Source organism: Marmota marmota, unplaced genomic scaffold (genome assembly GCF_001458135.2).
Source record: "Marmota marmota marmota unplaced genomic scaffold, marMar, whole genome shotgun sequence".
NCBI classification, from domain to species: domain Eukaryota; kingdom Metazoa; phylum Chordata; class Mammalia; order Rodentia; family Sciuridae; genus Marmota; species Marmota marmota.
In genome coordinates, this window is record NW_026000142.1 from 6,978,870 (window position 1) to 6,997,866 (window position 18,997).

The 18,997-nt window shown below is 34.2% G+C and overlaps 1 protein-coding gene across 3 annotated transcripts in view; it reads left to right on the plus strand.

Moving 5' to 3' along the window:
* Phf14 (PHD finger protein 14) overlaps positions 1-9,654 on the plus strand; it is a 183,694-nt gene extending 174,040 nt beyond the window's left edge. For 2 of the 3 annotated variants that reach the window (XM_015488259.2, XM_048785997.1), the window contains one exon: positions 9,453-9,654. In XM_015488259.2, coding sequence (XP_015343745.2) covers positions 9,453-9,527 — 75 coding nt within the window. In that variant the 3' untranslated portion in view covers positions 9,528-9,654. Of the gene's footprint in view, positions 1-7,214; positions 7,291-9,452 lie in introns of all 3 variants that reach the window. The other variant, XR_007341522.1, reaches the window with a different exon arrangement.
* The last annotated feature ends 9,343 nt before the right edge of the window (positions 9,655-18,997 follow it).

The window sequence follows — 18,997 nt, forward strand, 5'->3', positions numbered from 1 at the left end:
GGGTGGGGGGGCACTGGGGATGTAGCTCAGTAATAAAGCACCCCTGGGTTTAATTCCCAGTTATCAAAAATAAAGGAAAGAATGGAAAGGAAAAATGATAAGACCTAAGAAAGAAATCGTAGTGCAACTATTAAATAAAGTATAATTTATTGAGATTATACCAGTTTTGCCATTTGTGCCCTTTTCTTCTGCTCCATGATTCTATCTAGAATCTATTTAATATTGTTCATCATGTCTCCTGAATCTCTTCCAGTCTGTGGAGATTCCTTACTCTTTTTTTGCCCTTTATGAATCTGATACTTTTGAAGTATAGTTTCTGTTATTTTGTAGAATGTCCTTCAAGTAAGCTTTATCAAATATTTTCTCGTGATTAGACTGAGTTTATGCATTAATGGGAAGGTGACCACAGACCAGAGGTGTTATCACTTCTCAAGGTATCACATCAGGAAAATGTGATGTCAGTATGAATTATTTGTGATGTTAATCCTGATCAACCAATTAAGGTAGTGTTTTTTGTGGCCCTGAACCCAGCTATAGCATGTTTCTAATGGCAGTAAAGAATTTAGTTTTGGTTTGTCATATTTTTCCACTATAAAGTTATTATTTTTTTGTTAAAGTGGTTTAAAATCATTTGAATTTGGAAGACAGATTGGGGAATTGTTTTACTTTTAAATTACTATAAAAATAATTTAAAAGTTTTAAGAGTTTGCTGAAGAATTTGCTTTTATATTTTTGCCAATGTAATGATCAATATTTCATACATAGAATGAAGGGTTAGGTAAGGTCTCTTAGAATATTTCAACTTTAAATAGTCTATGAATTGATGACCTTAAGGAGACATATAAAAGAATAAGGTAGGTGTCCCATACCATACATATAGTTGCCTTCATCTTTGAATTTGTTGTAGTTTTTGAAATGAACACCTTAAGTACTGCCTCCTTAAAAAGAACATTGTATATGAAGGATATCCTAAATTGAAATAATTTATTAATTTCCTTACTAAAAATCTATTAGGTAAATATTAAGTACTTATTGAACACTCACCTGTTTCTTAGTATCAAAATTATTAATATGAAATATTTATAGTTTATCTAGTCTCAAAAATAGTAATATTAGAGGAATTTTAAATATGGAGAGAGAGAGAGGAAAAAAAAGAGCAAACCAGGTACAAAATAACCCTTTTCTACCACCTCCCAGTAATATCATTGAATTATTAACCCATGACTGAATTAATGAACTGATAAGGTGAGCCTTCTCGTGATCCAATCATTTCCCAAAAGTTCCATCTTTGGTGACTGCTACATTGGAGACATACCTTCAATACATGAGTCTTTGTGGGATATTCCAGATCCAAACCATAACGTTCCTCCCCTAGACCCCAAAGGCTTATGTCTGTGTCATACTGATAAATGCATTTAGCCTATCTCCAAAAGTCCCCAAAGTCTCATTATTTATGTACCTCTTTACTACACTAGAGCATGAACTCATCATAAGACCATTATTCTTAGGCCCCTGCAGGTTAGCATCAGCATTGTTCAAAAGTTCGAGTACAGTGTCACCTTTGAGACTCAAGGCAATGTAACTAAAACTCTAAGAAAACGTTAAAACGTATTTAGAATATAAAACAGGATGATGGAACAGGCACAAAGTAAATATTTCAAAAGGGAGAAATGAATAGAAAGGGATGGAACCAAAGCAAGACCAAAACCTAGAAGGGAAAATATTAAATCTTGCAGCTCCAGATCTGGCATCCAGGGCACATGGTGGTAAAATATGGGCTCCAAAGGTCTAGGCAGCTCTGCCCCTATGCATTTACCAGTGGCAAACCATGTGGCCTCTCCCTTGGGCTGGCTCTGCTTGCTGCCTACAGATTTCCCAGGCACACATTTCACATCTCTAACTTCTTGGAGCCTCTACTGCTGCCTCCTTCACTCTCACAACTTTATGTTTTGACCTTTCCTACCCTGACATACACTGCCTGCTATTGTAGGCCTTCCTTTGAATTTTGGATGGAAGCTTCCCTGACTCAGCATTCTTCTTACCCACTACATCAACATCATGTGGATAATGCCAGAGTCCACAGCCAGCTCAAGCAGTTGCTGGGCCCACTTGGGGCCACAGCTACATCAGCTTCTGAGTTCCCTAGGAGACAGCACATGGTTAAATGAATCCTGGGAAAACAACTTTTTAGGTGCTTCTCTATGACTACAACACCTTGTGTTCTCAAAGTCTTTCAAGTGAGCTTTCACTTTTATACCCTTAAACCTGTGATAGGTGGGTTCTGGCCAATTCCTGAGATGCCCTCAAGGCATCTTTCCTATTGTCCAGGTACAAATTAATTGATTTCTTTTTGGCATCAATCTCTTCAGCAACCATGCCTGCATGAGCCCTGACTTCAGAGTGCTCCTTTTCTGGTCAAACTTTTAATTATTTTTGCCCCTGATTTTCACATAAACCTGGCTAAAATCCATTCAGCAGTATCCATCCATGCCAGTGCCTGAATACTGTGCTGCCTTGAAATTTTTTCCACCAAATTTAGTCCATCATCTTTAAATTGAGCCTTATACAGAGTCTCAAGATGTGGACAGAATGCAGACAAGTTTTTTGTCAGAATGCAATAATGTGGTCTCTAGTACAGTTCCCAGGAGAGTCCTCATTTCTATCTGAAACCTCATTAGCAATATCTTTATTGTTCACATTCCTATCAATATTCTAGTCTTCCATTCTCACAGTAGAATTGCCTGTTAAACTCTGATTACAACATTCTAAGTCTCTCTAGTCTGTAGTTTCAAAATTTTCCAAATTCTTCCCACAAACCAGTTCCAAAGTCCTCTAAACCACATATTGAGGTGTAGTCCCAGCAATGGTCCCACTCCCAGTAGTTTTCTGTGTTAGCTTTTCATTGTGACCAAAATACCTGGTATAAGCAACTTATGGAAGGAAAGATTTATTTTGGCTCATGGTTTCAGATGGTGTTCAGTGCCGGAGTCCGGCTGGCTGCAGCAAAATAACCGGGGGGTGACGAATAACTTGTGTACGTTGATACAGCAGGAGTAGGAGCCGTTTATTGCAGGACAGGAGCAGTATTTATACATTCCACAGAGCTTATCTAATTAGCATAAACTAGATACATCAGTCAACCAATAAGGAATCTCTACATTTAATGGCTCGCTTTTGTTACTTCTCAAACCACTCCCTCTGGCATTTTGCCAGGCACCATCCAGACTTGTTTACGAACTCTAACATTCCCCTGGCTAAATGCCAGGTGTTATTTTGACTTGTTTACAGACTCTAACAGTTCAGCTGGCTACATTGCTTTGGACCTAAGGTGAAGCAGAACCTCGTTGCAAAAGGGCACAGCATAGAAAGATGTTCAGCTCATGGCAGCCAGTAAACAGAGAAAGAGAAGGGGATGAGGACAAGATTACCTTTCCAGGGCATGCATGCCTCAATGATCGACTTACTCCAGCTTAGGCACCACCTCCTAAAATTTCCAAGTTTCCATCACTTCCCACTAATATCATTATTATTAAATCTATGACTGAATTAATCCACTGATTAGGTCAGAGCCCTCATGATCTAATCACTTCCCCAAATCCCCACTATGAACATTACTTCATTGGGGATCAAGCCTTCAATACATGATGCTTTGGGCATCATTGAATCTAATGTATGAAATATGATATGTCAAGAGCTTTGTAATGTTTTGAACAACCAATAAAAAAATAAAAAAAAAACCAAACGATTATGTTCATTATGAAATTTAATTTTTTTTTGCCTTTTTACATTGATATTTTTTTATAATTGGTACTAAGTGTATACCAGCTTATCAACCTAAAAACTTCAAAAACTGGTAATATATTTTAAAACAAGGCAAAAATGTTATAAATGAAGGAAAGTAAGCACTGTAGCACCCTCTCACGTAGATTTATAGTATACACTTCCATTCCTATTTTCCAGATATCAGAAGTCTATAAGAGACAGAATTTTCTATCATTAAGATCCTTCGCCAAAAAAAAAAAAAAAGGATCCTTAACAGTTATTAGACGTCAGACAAGAACTCATCATAAGACCGTTAGTCACCTGCAGGTTAGCACCATATCATAAATACCTAAAAATCCACATTGTAAAAATTGAGTTTTATAGGAAAACCTAATTTATATTTATAGGAAAACCTAATCTTACAGAATTGAGTTTATGCTCATTAACAGGCTACCCTACCTAACTCACAATTGTGATCCATCATTCATTTCCTTTTCTTTCTTTTTATCCTGCCTTTTATGTTAGACTTATCCTTCTAGTCAGTGATTTCCATTTCCATTTAGTCTAAATTTGCCATCATAAGATGACTGTGCCAATCTTTAAGGCTTTTCTTCTCTAGGCAGGTAGATCCCTTCTTGATCCCAAATAATATGTGAGAAATTCAAAGTTTTACATTTAACTGTCCTATTTCCTTGCTCCCAAAGACTACCACAAATAAGTAAAGAGTAATAGGAGGTACTAAAGATTTAGAAAAGCAAATTTACTGCACTAGATTGGCTCCAGAATCATAAGTTGGAGAGTGAAATTATTGCTCAACAAAAATTTGTTTTCATGTATTTTCATACAAGAAATTAGAAGTGTTATCACTGCCCTTTTTAAATCTTATTTGCTTTAAAATAAAGAATACATTTTGTAATATTAAGTGAACAGTGATTCCTTTGATTAACTATCTTTTGCTTGAATCAGTAAGTGGAGAAAGAAAAAGATAAAAATTTACAAAATAGCTCCATTCTACTTAAAGATATTTGTATTTGAGGTGGATTTCACTAAACACTCGCAAGTTAATTTTATAGTATAGACCTAGAGTCTTTAATTAAATATGCAACTTATGTCATAAGAAAAAAATTCATGCACTTTTTACAGTAGATTTAATTAAGCATTTCTTGTAAGTTCATTTCAGTATCTATCATGGCCCACTAAAGTTGGGATTCAGTTGTAAAATGGTAGATTAATTGTCTTTTGTATTAAACTAAAGAATCTCAAATATGCAAAGTCAGGAAATTTAATTGTGGTCTTCAATTGCTTATTCATTGCATTGGAAAACTGAATGCAGAAGTATAGGGAAAAGGGCCAAAGGTTGTTAAATGTAGCACATCACACACATTTTGCACTTTACTTAATGATCCAAGTGTTTATTACTATGAAGTAAATGCACCATTTAAAGAATTACGGTGGAATTGTAAAACATTAAAACTCTAATTAATTTTAGTCTGAAGCATGAAGTGTGCTCATTTTGCCTAAAACATTTTCATTATCATCAGTATTTTTCCAGTTATTAAGATACATTTTTTTCTTGTTGTGCAGCACTTGCATATTTTCTGTTCTAAAGCACAGTCTTTATACTGGTTAAGTTATATCTGATGTATGTTTTAAATGAAGAAGAGAACTTAGTCTATGACTGCAAATTGAAACAATATATTATGTATTCCTTCTCTTGGTCAGTATTACCAACATACATATTTTTCACTAAAAGGTATATACACACACACACTCACACACACACACACACATATATACACATGTACACACACACCTATTGTAGAGGGACACAATACATTTATTTTATTTTTTATATGGTGCTGGGGATCTAACCCAGTGCTTCATGCATGCTAGGCAAGCACTCTACCACTGAGCCACAACCCCAGGCCCTACATACTCATTTTTAAATTTATTTTTCTTTTCTTTCTTTCTTTTTTTCTTTCTTTTTGGTACTGAGGATTGAACAGGGGCTCTTAGCCACTGAGCACATTCTTTAGCCATTTTTCTGTTTTATTTTGAGACAGGGTCTCAGTTGCTTAGGTTGGCCTTGAACTTGAGATCCTCCCGCCTCAGTCTCTGGGGAATATAGGCATACACCACTGTGCTTGGCTTGCGTGTGTGTGTGTGTGTGTGTGTGTGTATTTTAAATATATCTATATTTAAAATATATATATATATATATATATATATATATATAAAAATATATAAATTTTTAGGTGTAGTTGGACACAATGCCTTTATTTTATTTATTTATTTTTATGTGGTGCTGAGGAGAGAACCCAGGGCCTCATGTGCTAGGCAAGTGTTCTAATGCTACAACCCCAGTCCCTAGTTTCCTCTTAAGAAAAAGGAAAAGGATAGAGAGGTTCTATAAATTGGCATCAATTCTTTGAATTTTTATTACAGTGGAATCATATTTGTGTAAATGAAAAATAGAGGGACTCAATTCCAATTTGATGGTGTAAGCTGAATAACATTTAAACAAAATCTTGCAAATTTTATTCAGTGTTAAAAGGGATTTAGCTTAGATAAACATGGCAGTGATTTTTACCTATTTCTCTGTTTAAAGTATTCTTTTAGGCTCATACTGCCACCTGGAGTATTAGACCATTATTACATCTTCCCTGTATGCCTAGAAATGACCATTCCCTTTACCACAATTCTGTCCATGTGAAGAGAGGGAAGACTAAAGGATCAGCTTTAGTTTAGTTATTTGGTGTTACTGCTGTATTGTGAGTGTGCATTCCTGAAATTCCACATGTAACTAGCAGATCTGTAACAAGTTTGTTACAATCAGCATGTTTTTTGGAGTATGAATTAACAAGCTGAAACATTAAGAGGTAAGCCTGTCTGCCTTCAGTACTCTCAAAGGGTATGTTTTCTTGCTGGTTGTTTCAGAACACATTGTGAAACAAATGTCAAACTTGTCAGGGCTGTCACTAAGAAAATGATCCGTGTAGCAAGGGTCTTCTTTTGTTGTGAAACAAACAGATGTCTTATTTCAGCAAAGAGTGAAAAAATCCTGCCATCTATCAGAAAAAAATTTTTGCTTGCCTTTAATATCCAGCAGTAAAGAAATGCTTTGGTTAAAAAACTGCCTTTATTTGCAGTTTTATTTATTATACAGTCATTTATCAATGGTAGTTGACTTGCTACCTTAACTACCTTAATGATTTGTTAATCTTAAATTGCATTTAAAGTTCTTATCAAAATTGACCTACAATATTAAATATACAAATCAGCACAATTACAAAAATAAATTCTTCAGGAGCTTTGTTGTATCAAATTCTAATGCTTTTATTTCCAGTAAAACCTTACTATTATTTTGATGATGTTATACCATGGCAGTTTTAATGCTAGCAGTTAGAGTTGATCGTCTTTTCCTCCCCTCCATAATTCTTTTTTTCATCTAGATCACAGCTGTCTTTGTGTAAAAGAAGAAACAGATTGGCACTTATGGGTTATGCAAGTGATTTAAAAATATTAAAGGTAAAATATTTAGAAACAAATGCTCAATGTAAAGAACTGTGCATAACAGTAATGATCTGTCCTAAAGAGGAGCTGTGCTAGAGGAGAAAAGCATTTATGAAATATACTTTATTACTAAGAAAAATTCAACAACAAAAATATTAACTTTATATTAAGAATGTTAATTTACTGATGTATCTTCATATATCTTATCTATATATTAAACCATAGTGGAAGTTGCAAAATTTTATTTCATGTAACAGTGTGGTCCTACAGTTTGTATTCATAATTAAATAGGAAGCAAAGTGTAGATACTTCCCTGTTCTCAGGTTTATAGGCAAGCCTTTACATTTCTATTCTGGGCTAGGTTAGCACTCAGGGTTCCTGTTTTTTTCATGTTTCTGCTTTCAGTGCTGTCACAAATCAAGAGTGCTGGAAGTATGACTATGGGATAAGGAACAATACTGAGGTTTTTCCAAGTTACATGTTGTTCAGGCAAACCTCTTATACTTTATTTTACTCCATTGTTTCACATAGTTCAGAAATCATTAATTGGATTGCAACTGTATACTCACAGTTCCCTGTAATATGGTAGTAGTTCCAGATAAAAAAAAAGATGAAATCTTGCCTCAAAGAAGATCTCCACAAATTCAGTGGACCTAACAAAAAAGTCTTGCCACTATTACCTGTTGGCTTAACACGAACAGTGTCTCATTGTGGTCTCTAGGAACTTGTATCTAAAAGTGGACCCATCTATTCATGAGTGAATCTTCAAGAGTCAATTGAGTATAGTGTAATATCTCTACTCACTAGAGATATTGGGGGGAAAGTTAAATGACACATAGTAGCTCTTATGCTTGGAAAAATACATAAAGTAACATTGCTAAAATGATATTCAGAACCTCAGCCCTCTTTTCTCATATCTGTAATGATTAGATTGGTTCATAATATTTATAAATTTTTCTCCTTTCCTGATGTTGGCAAAGTCAAAAATCACAGATGCTTTTGAGTTTAGAGAAACAACATGTATAAAGGAAGCTTTCTTTAATTTATTATAGGCAAAGGTTATAGCTTGTCGTGTATGTGTGTGTGTGTGTGTGTATTACATAATACACACACATGTATATAATTGGTGTGTGTATTATATAATACACACACGTATATAATTGTGTGTGTGTGTGTGTGTATGTAATTGAGGTATATACCTCAATTGTATTTACTTACTAAAGTCAGTTCACAAAGAAGATAAACAGGAATATGTATCTGGTACCAACATTATTGCATAGTATCTAGAGAAACCTAAGAAATCACTTCTGGTGCTTTAATTAATTCAGTGAAAAGTTAGACAATACCTTTTATTTCAGTTAATAAAAATGAAAAATCTTAAATGATAAATCAGAAGTAGTAGGAAAGCAGCAATGCTTTGTACTTGGTATTGTTGAAGGAACATGTATAATGAGATGGGTTACAAATCATAAGATGAAATATTTTTCCAGACTGTCATTATTTATACTTTGAAGGTCACCATTTAATATTAAACACAAGATGCATTTCATTGCTGAGGTAGCAGACATTATGATGTCACTTCATTTATTCACCGTGTTCCATAGGAACCTGATGTGAATTATGAGGCTACCACTTAGAATCGAAACTGTAGAAGATTGTAAGCGTTCTACAGCATGACATGCCCATGTTTCCTATTTTAGACCTGACTGATCTTCAGATAACATATGGTGGTACAAGTAATTGGAAAATTGACAGACCTGTCAAGAAAGTATGCTAGATGGGACCAAAATGCCATGCTGGAGCACATAAAGTGTCTTAGAAGTTAAATTTATTGTTTTTTATCAAAGAGTGAAGTAAAAATATCTGGTTCACCCCCTACAAAGAACACTTTTTAGTAGCAGGTGTTTTCAAAAGTACTTCTTGGGGTATTGATAAAATTGGTTGCTTTTAAAAAGATATAAGAAAATTTTAGTCAATGCATAATAGAAAAAGCTCATACTATAATTATTTAAATGTTATATAATCTTACCCTGTATGGTTATAATCTTTTCCTGAGGATTTCTGGAATCACAATAGTTCATACTCCTGCAGATGTAGTGCAATTATTTACATTAAGTATAACTGAAAAAAATGTCCTAAAGTTTACATTTTAATGTTTTCTAAAATTTATTTCACAGGAAGATGAAAATGAAGCTGAAAGAAAAAATGTATCTCAGGATCTCAGCATGGAACAGAAAAATCCAAAGAAATAAAGGATTTTCTGTAGTGTTTTGAAAAGTTTGCAACTTAGGTAGTAGCAGATAAAATTTCTAATTTGTAAAATGTTAAATTGTAAAATCTAATTTGCAAAATCTTCTCAATAAAGTTGTTGAAATAGGAGCTCGTATTTGGAATTTTGTATGTGTTTTAGAGCAATTCAACTTTGATTGAAAACTTGAACCTTTGGAATGTTTGTATTTTATTTTATTGCAGTGCTTGGCATTGAAACCAAAGCCTTGACACATGCTAGACAAGTGCTCTTCCACTGAGCTACATGTCCAGCCCTGGAATGTTTTATTTTAAACTTTATTTTATTTATTTTTTTATGCGGTACTGAGGATTGAACCCAGTGCCTCACATGTGCTAGGCAAGCACTCTCCACTGAGCTACAACCCCAGCCCCACTGGAATGTTTTTAAAAGGAGGAAAATTCTCAACTGAAATTTGAGAATAGAGATAGGATTTTCTTTTATCTGAAGCCAAAGTGTTAACACACCTAGATGACCTAAAAGAAAACTCTAAGAGACTTTTTTTCTTATTAGTCTCTGTCATCTTCAAGGCCTTACCAGAATTCCAATTATCAATTTAAAAAAAAAAAAGAACAGAAATTGCTTACACATGAAAACACTTAAAACCAAACAGTGTTTGAATGGATGAAATATCATTTTCTAATTTTATAAACCTATGTATCACATGATATTCTAGAATTGCATTGCAGGGAAGGATGAAAAAGAATGATAAATTAACATCATGTATGGCAGAAGTAGTGCCATGATTTATTTTTTAATCTATTTTTTGGGGGTGTTCTTTTTTTTTTTTTTTTTCTTTTTTGGANTTTTTTTTTTTTTTTTTTTTTTTTTTTTTTTTGTCTTTTTTGGAACTGGGGGTCGAACCCAGGGCTTTGCGAATGCAAGGCAGACGCTTTGCCACTGAGCTACATCCCAGCCCATGATTTTTAACTTATAAAAATATTAAGGAACTACTATGTGCATGAACCGATACATTTTTTCTCAGACATTTCAAGAATTCCATATTCAAGTATTTCTATATATATTCCCTTGGATTAGGAATTTCCCCCAAATTCCTCTGATCCTTATCTTTCTTAAAGTTCTTAGTAACCAGCCATTTTATTCTCTCTCATTACTAGGCTGTCATTTGCCAGCTACAGCAGGAGCAATTAATCTACTTGTTACTTGCAGAGCCAAATGTTTTTGGCAGATGTCTCTGATTATCTAAGGCAGAGTTTCTTAAAATGAGAGGCAGGACTTTGGAAGGCTTATAAGAGAACCAGCATACAACTTTCTCCTTGGAAAAATGGAGTCAATACATTTGCCCTGGAGCCATATTTTCATCACATGCCTCTGAAAAGCTCCATGAATGTGTAGCAGTAAGACATGTTTGCTACTGTGATACAGTAGGCTGAAATGGGAAAAAGAAAACAAAACTGCAAGTAGGCAAAACGGGAAATTCATTGAAGGATACTCTCTAAACCTAGATACAGAGATCAGGAAAGCAGCTATGGCCACAGAAGAGACTCCCTGAATGAATTTTGGAGCAAAGACTTTGAGCCAAAGAAAATGCTGAGTAAGCAGTTTGTACTCCACAGGGGTCGGGTGGGGAGATAGGGAGTAGCTTTGCATTATTGCAAATGCAGAAATTAATTTGACATTTTTCCCCACATCGACCTATTTTGCAACACCCATTTACAAAGAAGTATTATATCAGTAATGTCATTTTTTAAAAGAAGCAATAATAAATGATTCATATCATAGCATCATTATGTTGCAGGTACTATGCTGAGTGTTTAGCATGTATTATGCCAAATAATTGTCCCTGTGGACAAATTGATACTATTGCTTTTCCCAATTTAACAATAAGTCTGAGGCTTAGATAAGGGGAATAAATTATCCAATGTTATATAATTTGTTGTGTAATTTTATATAATTTAATTGGCAAAGCAAGAGTTCAAATCCACTCAGCCCATAATATTACAGTTAATAATTTTGTAATACTTATTAGTATCATACTTTTTTCCATCTACTATCTTCTCTAAAAATGCAATCTTAATTTAATTCATCACCTGCCGCCTCTCTCCTTTAATTAATTTTCTTTGCTATACTTTAACTTATTTTAAATACTTTGGTTTAAATGAAATAAATGAAACCATTATAACTTAACCTTCTATCTGCTCCCCCGAAATGAAAATCTTGCATGTAATGGAGCAAGTTTGAAAGCACCCATTGCTTATGGTTTTTTTGAGAAATCTTTGGCCCTAATTGTTTCATTTGTTCAGTTATTAGTGTTCCTTTTGATGTATGCAGGCATTTTTAAGTATTTATATGTAAATTATATCTTTAACCATTTAAAACCCTTTAAGTGGTCTTTTATGAAAAGCTTTTCAATATGCATACCCCTTGTTTTAGGATAAAGTGGAATTGCCTTAGACTTCCTTTAGGAAAAATTTATGTATGAATTACTCAAATTTTTAAGGTTCATACCTTCATGTTCTTTGTACACATATATATGAAAGACTATACTTTCAGGGATCATTTCTATAGTTTGTTACTATCTGCACACATAGGAGTCTTTTGATGCTGCAAGTTTATTATGTGACTGTCATTAAACCCGTCATTTTATTTAAATCAGATTATCATATTATTGATTTTCTATATTATATAGAATGTTACATTTTAGCTTAGGCTGTCAAAATGAAATACCCAAGGCTAAAACAGAGAATCTACTTTCTCCCAATTAAGGAATCTAGAAGTTTTAGATCAAAGAAGAGCTCAGTTTCTGGTGTTCTTCCTGCTTGCAGAATATTTTCCCCCTGCATCCTATCAGGGCCTTTCCTTTGTGTATGCACATCAGAGAGATAGGGCACCAGTGTGTGAGCAATCTGGTATCTTCTTAGAGAGACCTAATCCTATTGAATTAGGCTTCAACATCAATTAGAGAATTAGGGCTTCTACATGAATCTGAGAACCAGGAAGGGACACAGTTAGTCTGTTATGCATTTAAATAAAACCCAAGTACCTCTGTTGCAGCAATTCTGAGCTGTGTTTAGGAGCACTGGAGCAAAGTCCCACAGATATATTTCTGGTGATGTAGATTATATATGCTCAGGGAAAGTCCCTATAAAGGTTAAATAATTGGAGTATAATCTATAAATTGATATCTAAAGAAAATAAACTCCTATACAATTAAATGTACCTGCTTGGTTATCCTTTCATCCTTATTATTTGGCTCATTTCTTGGCCCATAGTAGGTGTAAGCAACTCTGCCACTAAAATAAGACTGGAACCAAAAATGTGGAATGTCTGAAGATTAAGAATTCCTTTATGCTTCATGTTGCTTGCATAATCCACCCACAGAAACAAATTGTATTCTCTTGATGTTAGCTGTTGAACTGTATTTCTTCATATCTTTTAAGAATTTTAAAATAAAACAACTTGTAATCTGTATTTGTCTCTATCACATTTAGGAACAGCATTGTTTATTATATTCAAGATTATATTATTTCCTCAGGTCTAGGGAATGAACAACAGATGCAAAAAAAAAGGTGTTGCACTGCATTGCTGTCAGATGGAAACTGCTGGACACTAGGATGCCCAAGTTCATAAATTCATTCCACAAAACAGATGGGACCACCTATGTGCCACACACTGTTTATCACAGGATCTGATGACAAACATACTCCCTCTGCAGTTACTGTCTTGACATCCTTAATAATTTTTGAATAAGAGGTCTCATAATTGCATTTCGCAGTGGGCTTGTAAAACAAGATAGCAGATACTACTGTGGTATTACTTTACCCTTTTAATTCTACTGGAGTATAATTTACATAAAATACACCTATTTAAAATATGCAGTTCAATAAATTTGGACATGTATATATCCATATACCCTCCAGTCTAATAAAGATACAAGAGCATTTCCATCACTCTAAAAAATTCTTTCTTGCCATTGCTATCATACACCCCACTACAGTCACTGATCTACCTTCTATTTTGCCTGTTCTAAAATTTCACACAAACAGACTCATGTCATACATATCTTTTGTGTCTGGCTTCTCTCAGCGTAATGTTTTGAGATTCACCCAGATAAATGTATAAATCTAAGTTATTCCTTTTTATTGCTGAGTACTTTTTCTTCATATGAATATACCACAATTTGTATATCCCTTCAGCTATTAATGGACATCAGTCAAGACAATAGAAGATATATGAAATAACCAACACCAAATGAAAATCTCATTAGTCATTGGGAAAAGGCAAAACAATGAGTTACTACTCTATATCCTAAAATGTCCGTAATATTTTATTGTAGCCCTTAGCCACAAGTAGCTTTTGAACACTTGAAATAGGACGAGACCAAATTGATATGCTGTAAGCATAAAATACATCCCAGACTTGCAGATGTTGTACAAAATAAAGAACACAAAATATCTCAATTCCTATTCCAATGACATGTTAAAATAATAATTTGAATAAATAATAGTTATAATTTTATTAGATAAAATACATTACTAAAAATTTCAACTATTTTTACTTTATTCTAAGTTGTGGCTACTAGAAAATTTCAGTTTACATTTTTGACTCCTATTGTATTTCTACTGGTCACTTCTCCTGGGTTATAATTTTGAGAATGGAATGTTAGGTTACGAAGCAAGTAGAATCTTATATTGTTGGTAAAAGAATAAAATAAAATAGTACATCATGTTGGAAAAGAATTTGGGGGTTTCTTATGAAGTTGAACACACTCTTAGGATATTACCCAGTAATGTTGCTAGTAGATATTTACACAAAACAAATGAAACATGCCTATATAGAGATTTGTATTTGTTTACAGAGATGAATTCATTTTTAATGGCTTCATAATAGCCCCAAACTGGAGCCAATTAACTTTTTTTTTTTAAGTTAAATTCACACTTTATACTGGTGGTTGTTCTTTTCAGGAACCATTTGTTACACTAAGCTGTGTAACATTCACAAAATATGTGTTAACTATAATGCACTAATGAAAAACAAAGATGCTAACAAAAGATTTAAAAGAAAACATAAAAACTTTTCAAATCTTGACATTCAAATATGGTGGTGTTACACATTATTTGAAAATAGTCAATGTAATTAAAGCTTTTTAATGATTTTATGTTCAATTTTAATAATTTTTTGAGGGATCTTTTTAGTTAAAAATACATTTAAACCCAACTTTAAGACTTTAAATTGTGGCTCTATCTTCTGGTTAATTCTATCCATTTTCCCTTGGATTGAAAAGATTAAATGAGGGAAAAGCAAAGATGTGCACACAGTTGCTCCAATTTTAAATGTCTGCAAATTGCTTGGAGTTTTATTTCCACAAACACCATAACAAATACAACATAATCTTTCCAGGGTATAGTGATTTTTTTATTTGCAAATTTCTGATCATTCAGATGCAATGGGGTGAGTCTAGGTAGTTTGCTTCTCTAATACTTTTTCGGAAAATGGTAATAATACTCTTATTACTCAGTTAACATCTATATTTTTTTTGTAAAATAATCACTAATGATTTTCCTCTAGGCTTAAGCAGTTGGAAACATTTGATATATTTGTACTCTCCACATCAATTATAATTTGTCTTGTTTTTCTCAGATGTAACAAACTGTTGCTCTCTAAATTGAATATACACAAACAAGAGACTTTTTCCTATAAATGCATCATTCACATGGCTACATCAGGTTTATTTCAAAGCTTATTGAGAAAGAAGAAATAAGTTCCATTAATAGCTTTGACATTTCCCCAGTGCCTTGGGTTCCTGAGGCCATCACACATTTCTATTGGTTGTGTGCTAACACTGCTTGGGACTGAAGCAACTTACACCTGGTATTAGGCTAAATAAGATTCACTATGAATAGTGAAAGTTGATTAGAAAACTATTCCATTTCACATTACCTCAAGAAAACAATTTTTGCATAGCCATGAATAAACAAATTTTATCCCCATCCCAGACTATCCTGAACAATCATAGCAGGTAATAAACATCTTCCTGTGGTGAATTCAATGTGGAATCCACAGCTTTGTTATCCAGAGGAGAAGTTAAGTGCTAACAGCAACAGCATGAAAACACAGACAACAATGGTATAATTCTGATTTGTTTTAGAAAAACTATTAATTTCCTGGTTACGAAGCCAAGTAAAAACAACCCTTTAAAACTGTTGAGCCATGGAAGCCATTTTCCTTAAGGGTTTTAAATTAGGGAACAGACTCATGAAATTTATAGCTTTGATGAGATATTCTTTTGCCTACAGTCAAGATGAGAGCTAGATCATTGGTTTCCCAGCATGATACCTATGTGTTCTTGTTCGCACTAGATTTCATTGGGCTCATAATAACACAGCCAATATCACATTAATGTTTTGCCTCTTAGTTTACATCTTTCATTTACACCTACAACATGCTAAATATCTCATTGTAGAGAATAAGTCACACTCTAGCTGTCTATAGTCAGTGATGTTGAAAAAAAATCAGTATTTCATTCTCATGTCATTCAAGCTAAAGTGGAAGGATGTGGCTTATACAAACAATAGATAATTGAATCAGATGTATGTATAAATGGGAATATGATAACCCTGCTGGTTGATACAAGAGGAACAGAAAATATGGATCTTCCTGATTACGTTAATTCCAACCATTACCATTTTTAAAACAGTTTAATGCTGGGGCTGGGGCTGTAGTTCAGTGGCAGAGCGCTTGCCTAGCATATGTGAGGCACTGGGTTTGATCCTCAACACCAGATATAAATAAATAAAAACAAAGGTTCACCCACAACTAAATATATATTTTTTTAAAAAAATAGTTTAATTCTAAAAGTGATGCAAATTATTTTTTTTTCCTGGTGGTGGTGGGGATTGAACCCAGGAGTGCTTAATCACTGAGCCATATCCCCAGCCCTTTCTGTATTTTGTTTAGTGACAGAATCTTACTGAGTTGCTTAGGGCCCCCTCCCTAAGTGGCTAAGGCTGATTTTCCACTCTCATTTCTCCTACCTCAGCCTTCCAAGCCTGTGGGGTTACAGGTATGTGCCACTGCACCCAGATTATTATTGCTTTTAAAGGTAAGCTATTTCAGAACATTCAGATTTCAGGGCAAAGAGACAATTTATTAATAGCATCTAATGACCAACAAAGTGTCACTGCAGGAACCTGTCATTCTGTGTTCCATGATGAAATAACATGCTAAAGAGCTCTGACAAAGGAAACCTGCAATTGACAAATATCATTATGTGTTTTTTTTAAAGAAAGAGAGAGAAAAAGAGAATTTTTTAATATTTATTTTTCAGTTTTTGGTGGACACAACATCTTTATTTTATTTTTATGTGGTGCTGAGGATCAAACCCAGCACCCCGCGCATGCCAGGCGAGCGCGTTACCGCTTGAGCCACATCCCCAGCCCCTATCATTATGTTTTAATACTAGGCAATGAAATTCTGTGATTAAGGAATCTAGTTCTATAATCTGCATCCTTAAATTTGTGCAAAGGTATTTTGTTTGAAAGTATTCTCTTTGAAGGTATTTTATCTGTACACTTAATGATCCCTCTACCATTTATTTTTAACATTTTCAGGTATGCCCGAGTTTAGAGAGATGAGTATAACGAATTCCTGTGTAGTCAAAAATGAGATGCACCAATTACTAATATTTTTGTCATGTTTATTTTATCTAACCCTTTTTTTTTCTCTCTCTGCTAAATTATCTTAAAGCAGATCCCAGACTGCTATACTTGTTAACATGTTTTTCTGCTCTCAAGTTCATTTGTGATTGGATATGCTTGATGTGTGCATATTTTTCTATGACAGATGCAGATTTTGTTTTGTTTTTTAATAATGTGTGACAGTAGGTTAATATGTTAATGAAAGATTGGATGACAATATATTCTGCCTCATGCATTTCAGACTACATTTTTAGTGAGATTCAAAAGAAGATATGTGTTTCATTTTTTTTTTAATGATGATGATATAAGAACTAGAAACTACTCAGGCTCTTAGTTCATATTTGCATTTTTGCACCTTAGGCAGAAAAATAGAACTAATCAGAGCTGCAAATCATAAAGGAGAACACATTTCAATGCTCCAGAGCATTGTTGAACCAAGATATCTTTCTGATTATACTAACAAGAGACAAAACTGGTACATTCAGCAATGCCTTCAAAAATGTTATCTTGTTAGCAAAAATTAAATTAACAAATGGAACATCTGTTCAGGGTTATGATTCTTTCTCCTAGGGAATGCTATTTTTTTGAGACTATATCTTTTTGGCGTGCATTGATTTGGGATTTATATTTGAATATATCTAATTCAAGTCAGTAACAGTCTTATGGAAAATGTTATAGTTTTTTAGTTGGCTCTGTGCTTTAAGTAACCCTGTACATGTCTCATTTGGGAGTTCCTTCTTTCCTCATTCCAGCTTCTGTCTGCATTTTCTGGGGGGAGGGGGGAGGGTTGGGGAATTCTGCTCAAGACCCTTCCTTCATACCTGCATCTTTCCTAGATTCCTCTAAATTCGAGCTCTCCTGCCCCCTCCCTTTAAGCTCTGTGGAATTTCCATGGAATTTCACATCTTCCTTTTGATTTTCTCACAGGAAAACAGCTGATGAATAGGTGAGTGAATTGTTCATGAGTGTACTACTCAAGCTAGACTAGGATGTGCTGTGAAAACAATCTCAGGAATCTCAGTGGCTTAAGCTAACAAAAGTTCACTTTTTACATTGCTGGTGAATATAGATCAAATGGCTCTTCTTGGCAGTTCTTGAAAACAAACTGCCTCATGGATTCTCAGGTACATGTTGCACCTTCACTATTTATGTGTTCTCTGTAGAGGGCCATGGGGAGTAAGGAGGGAGAGATTAAGAAAGTATAAAATTAATTCACACTCCATTGCTTATGATTCTATATCCTCTATCACTTCTATTCACATTTGTAGTGGAAAGAAATGGGTTACAGGGTGGCAACCTATGTACAAGGCAGGCTGAGAAAGGTAAGGAGGTCTTGGCTGTGATCCCAGTAAGAGGCAACACTCTGCTAAAGGTAAGGCACAGAATATGCCTCAATTTACTTTCCTCTTATTGGAAACCTGTCAACACGTTTTCCCCTCTGCTAGAAGCACTTCAAAGTATAGCATAACTCTTAAAGAACATAGGTTTTGAATTAGTCAACCTGATTTCTATTCCTAGCTTCAACACGTTAAATTGGTGAAACGTGTGATATGTGAATTATATTTCAATAATGCTGTTTCAAAAAAATTTAAATCTTAAAAAAATTAAATCATACTTTAAAAAAACCTGATTATCTCTATCCTCTGGTCAATTAAATCAGAACCTCTGGAGATAGGCTGAGCATCCAATGCCTCTGAACGTGCTCAGGTGATTCTGATGTGCAGTCACGGTGCAGTATCTCTGCTGTAGGCAATAAGGAACCAGTGAAGAATTTTAA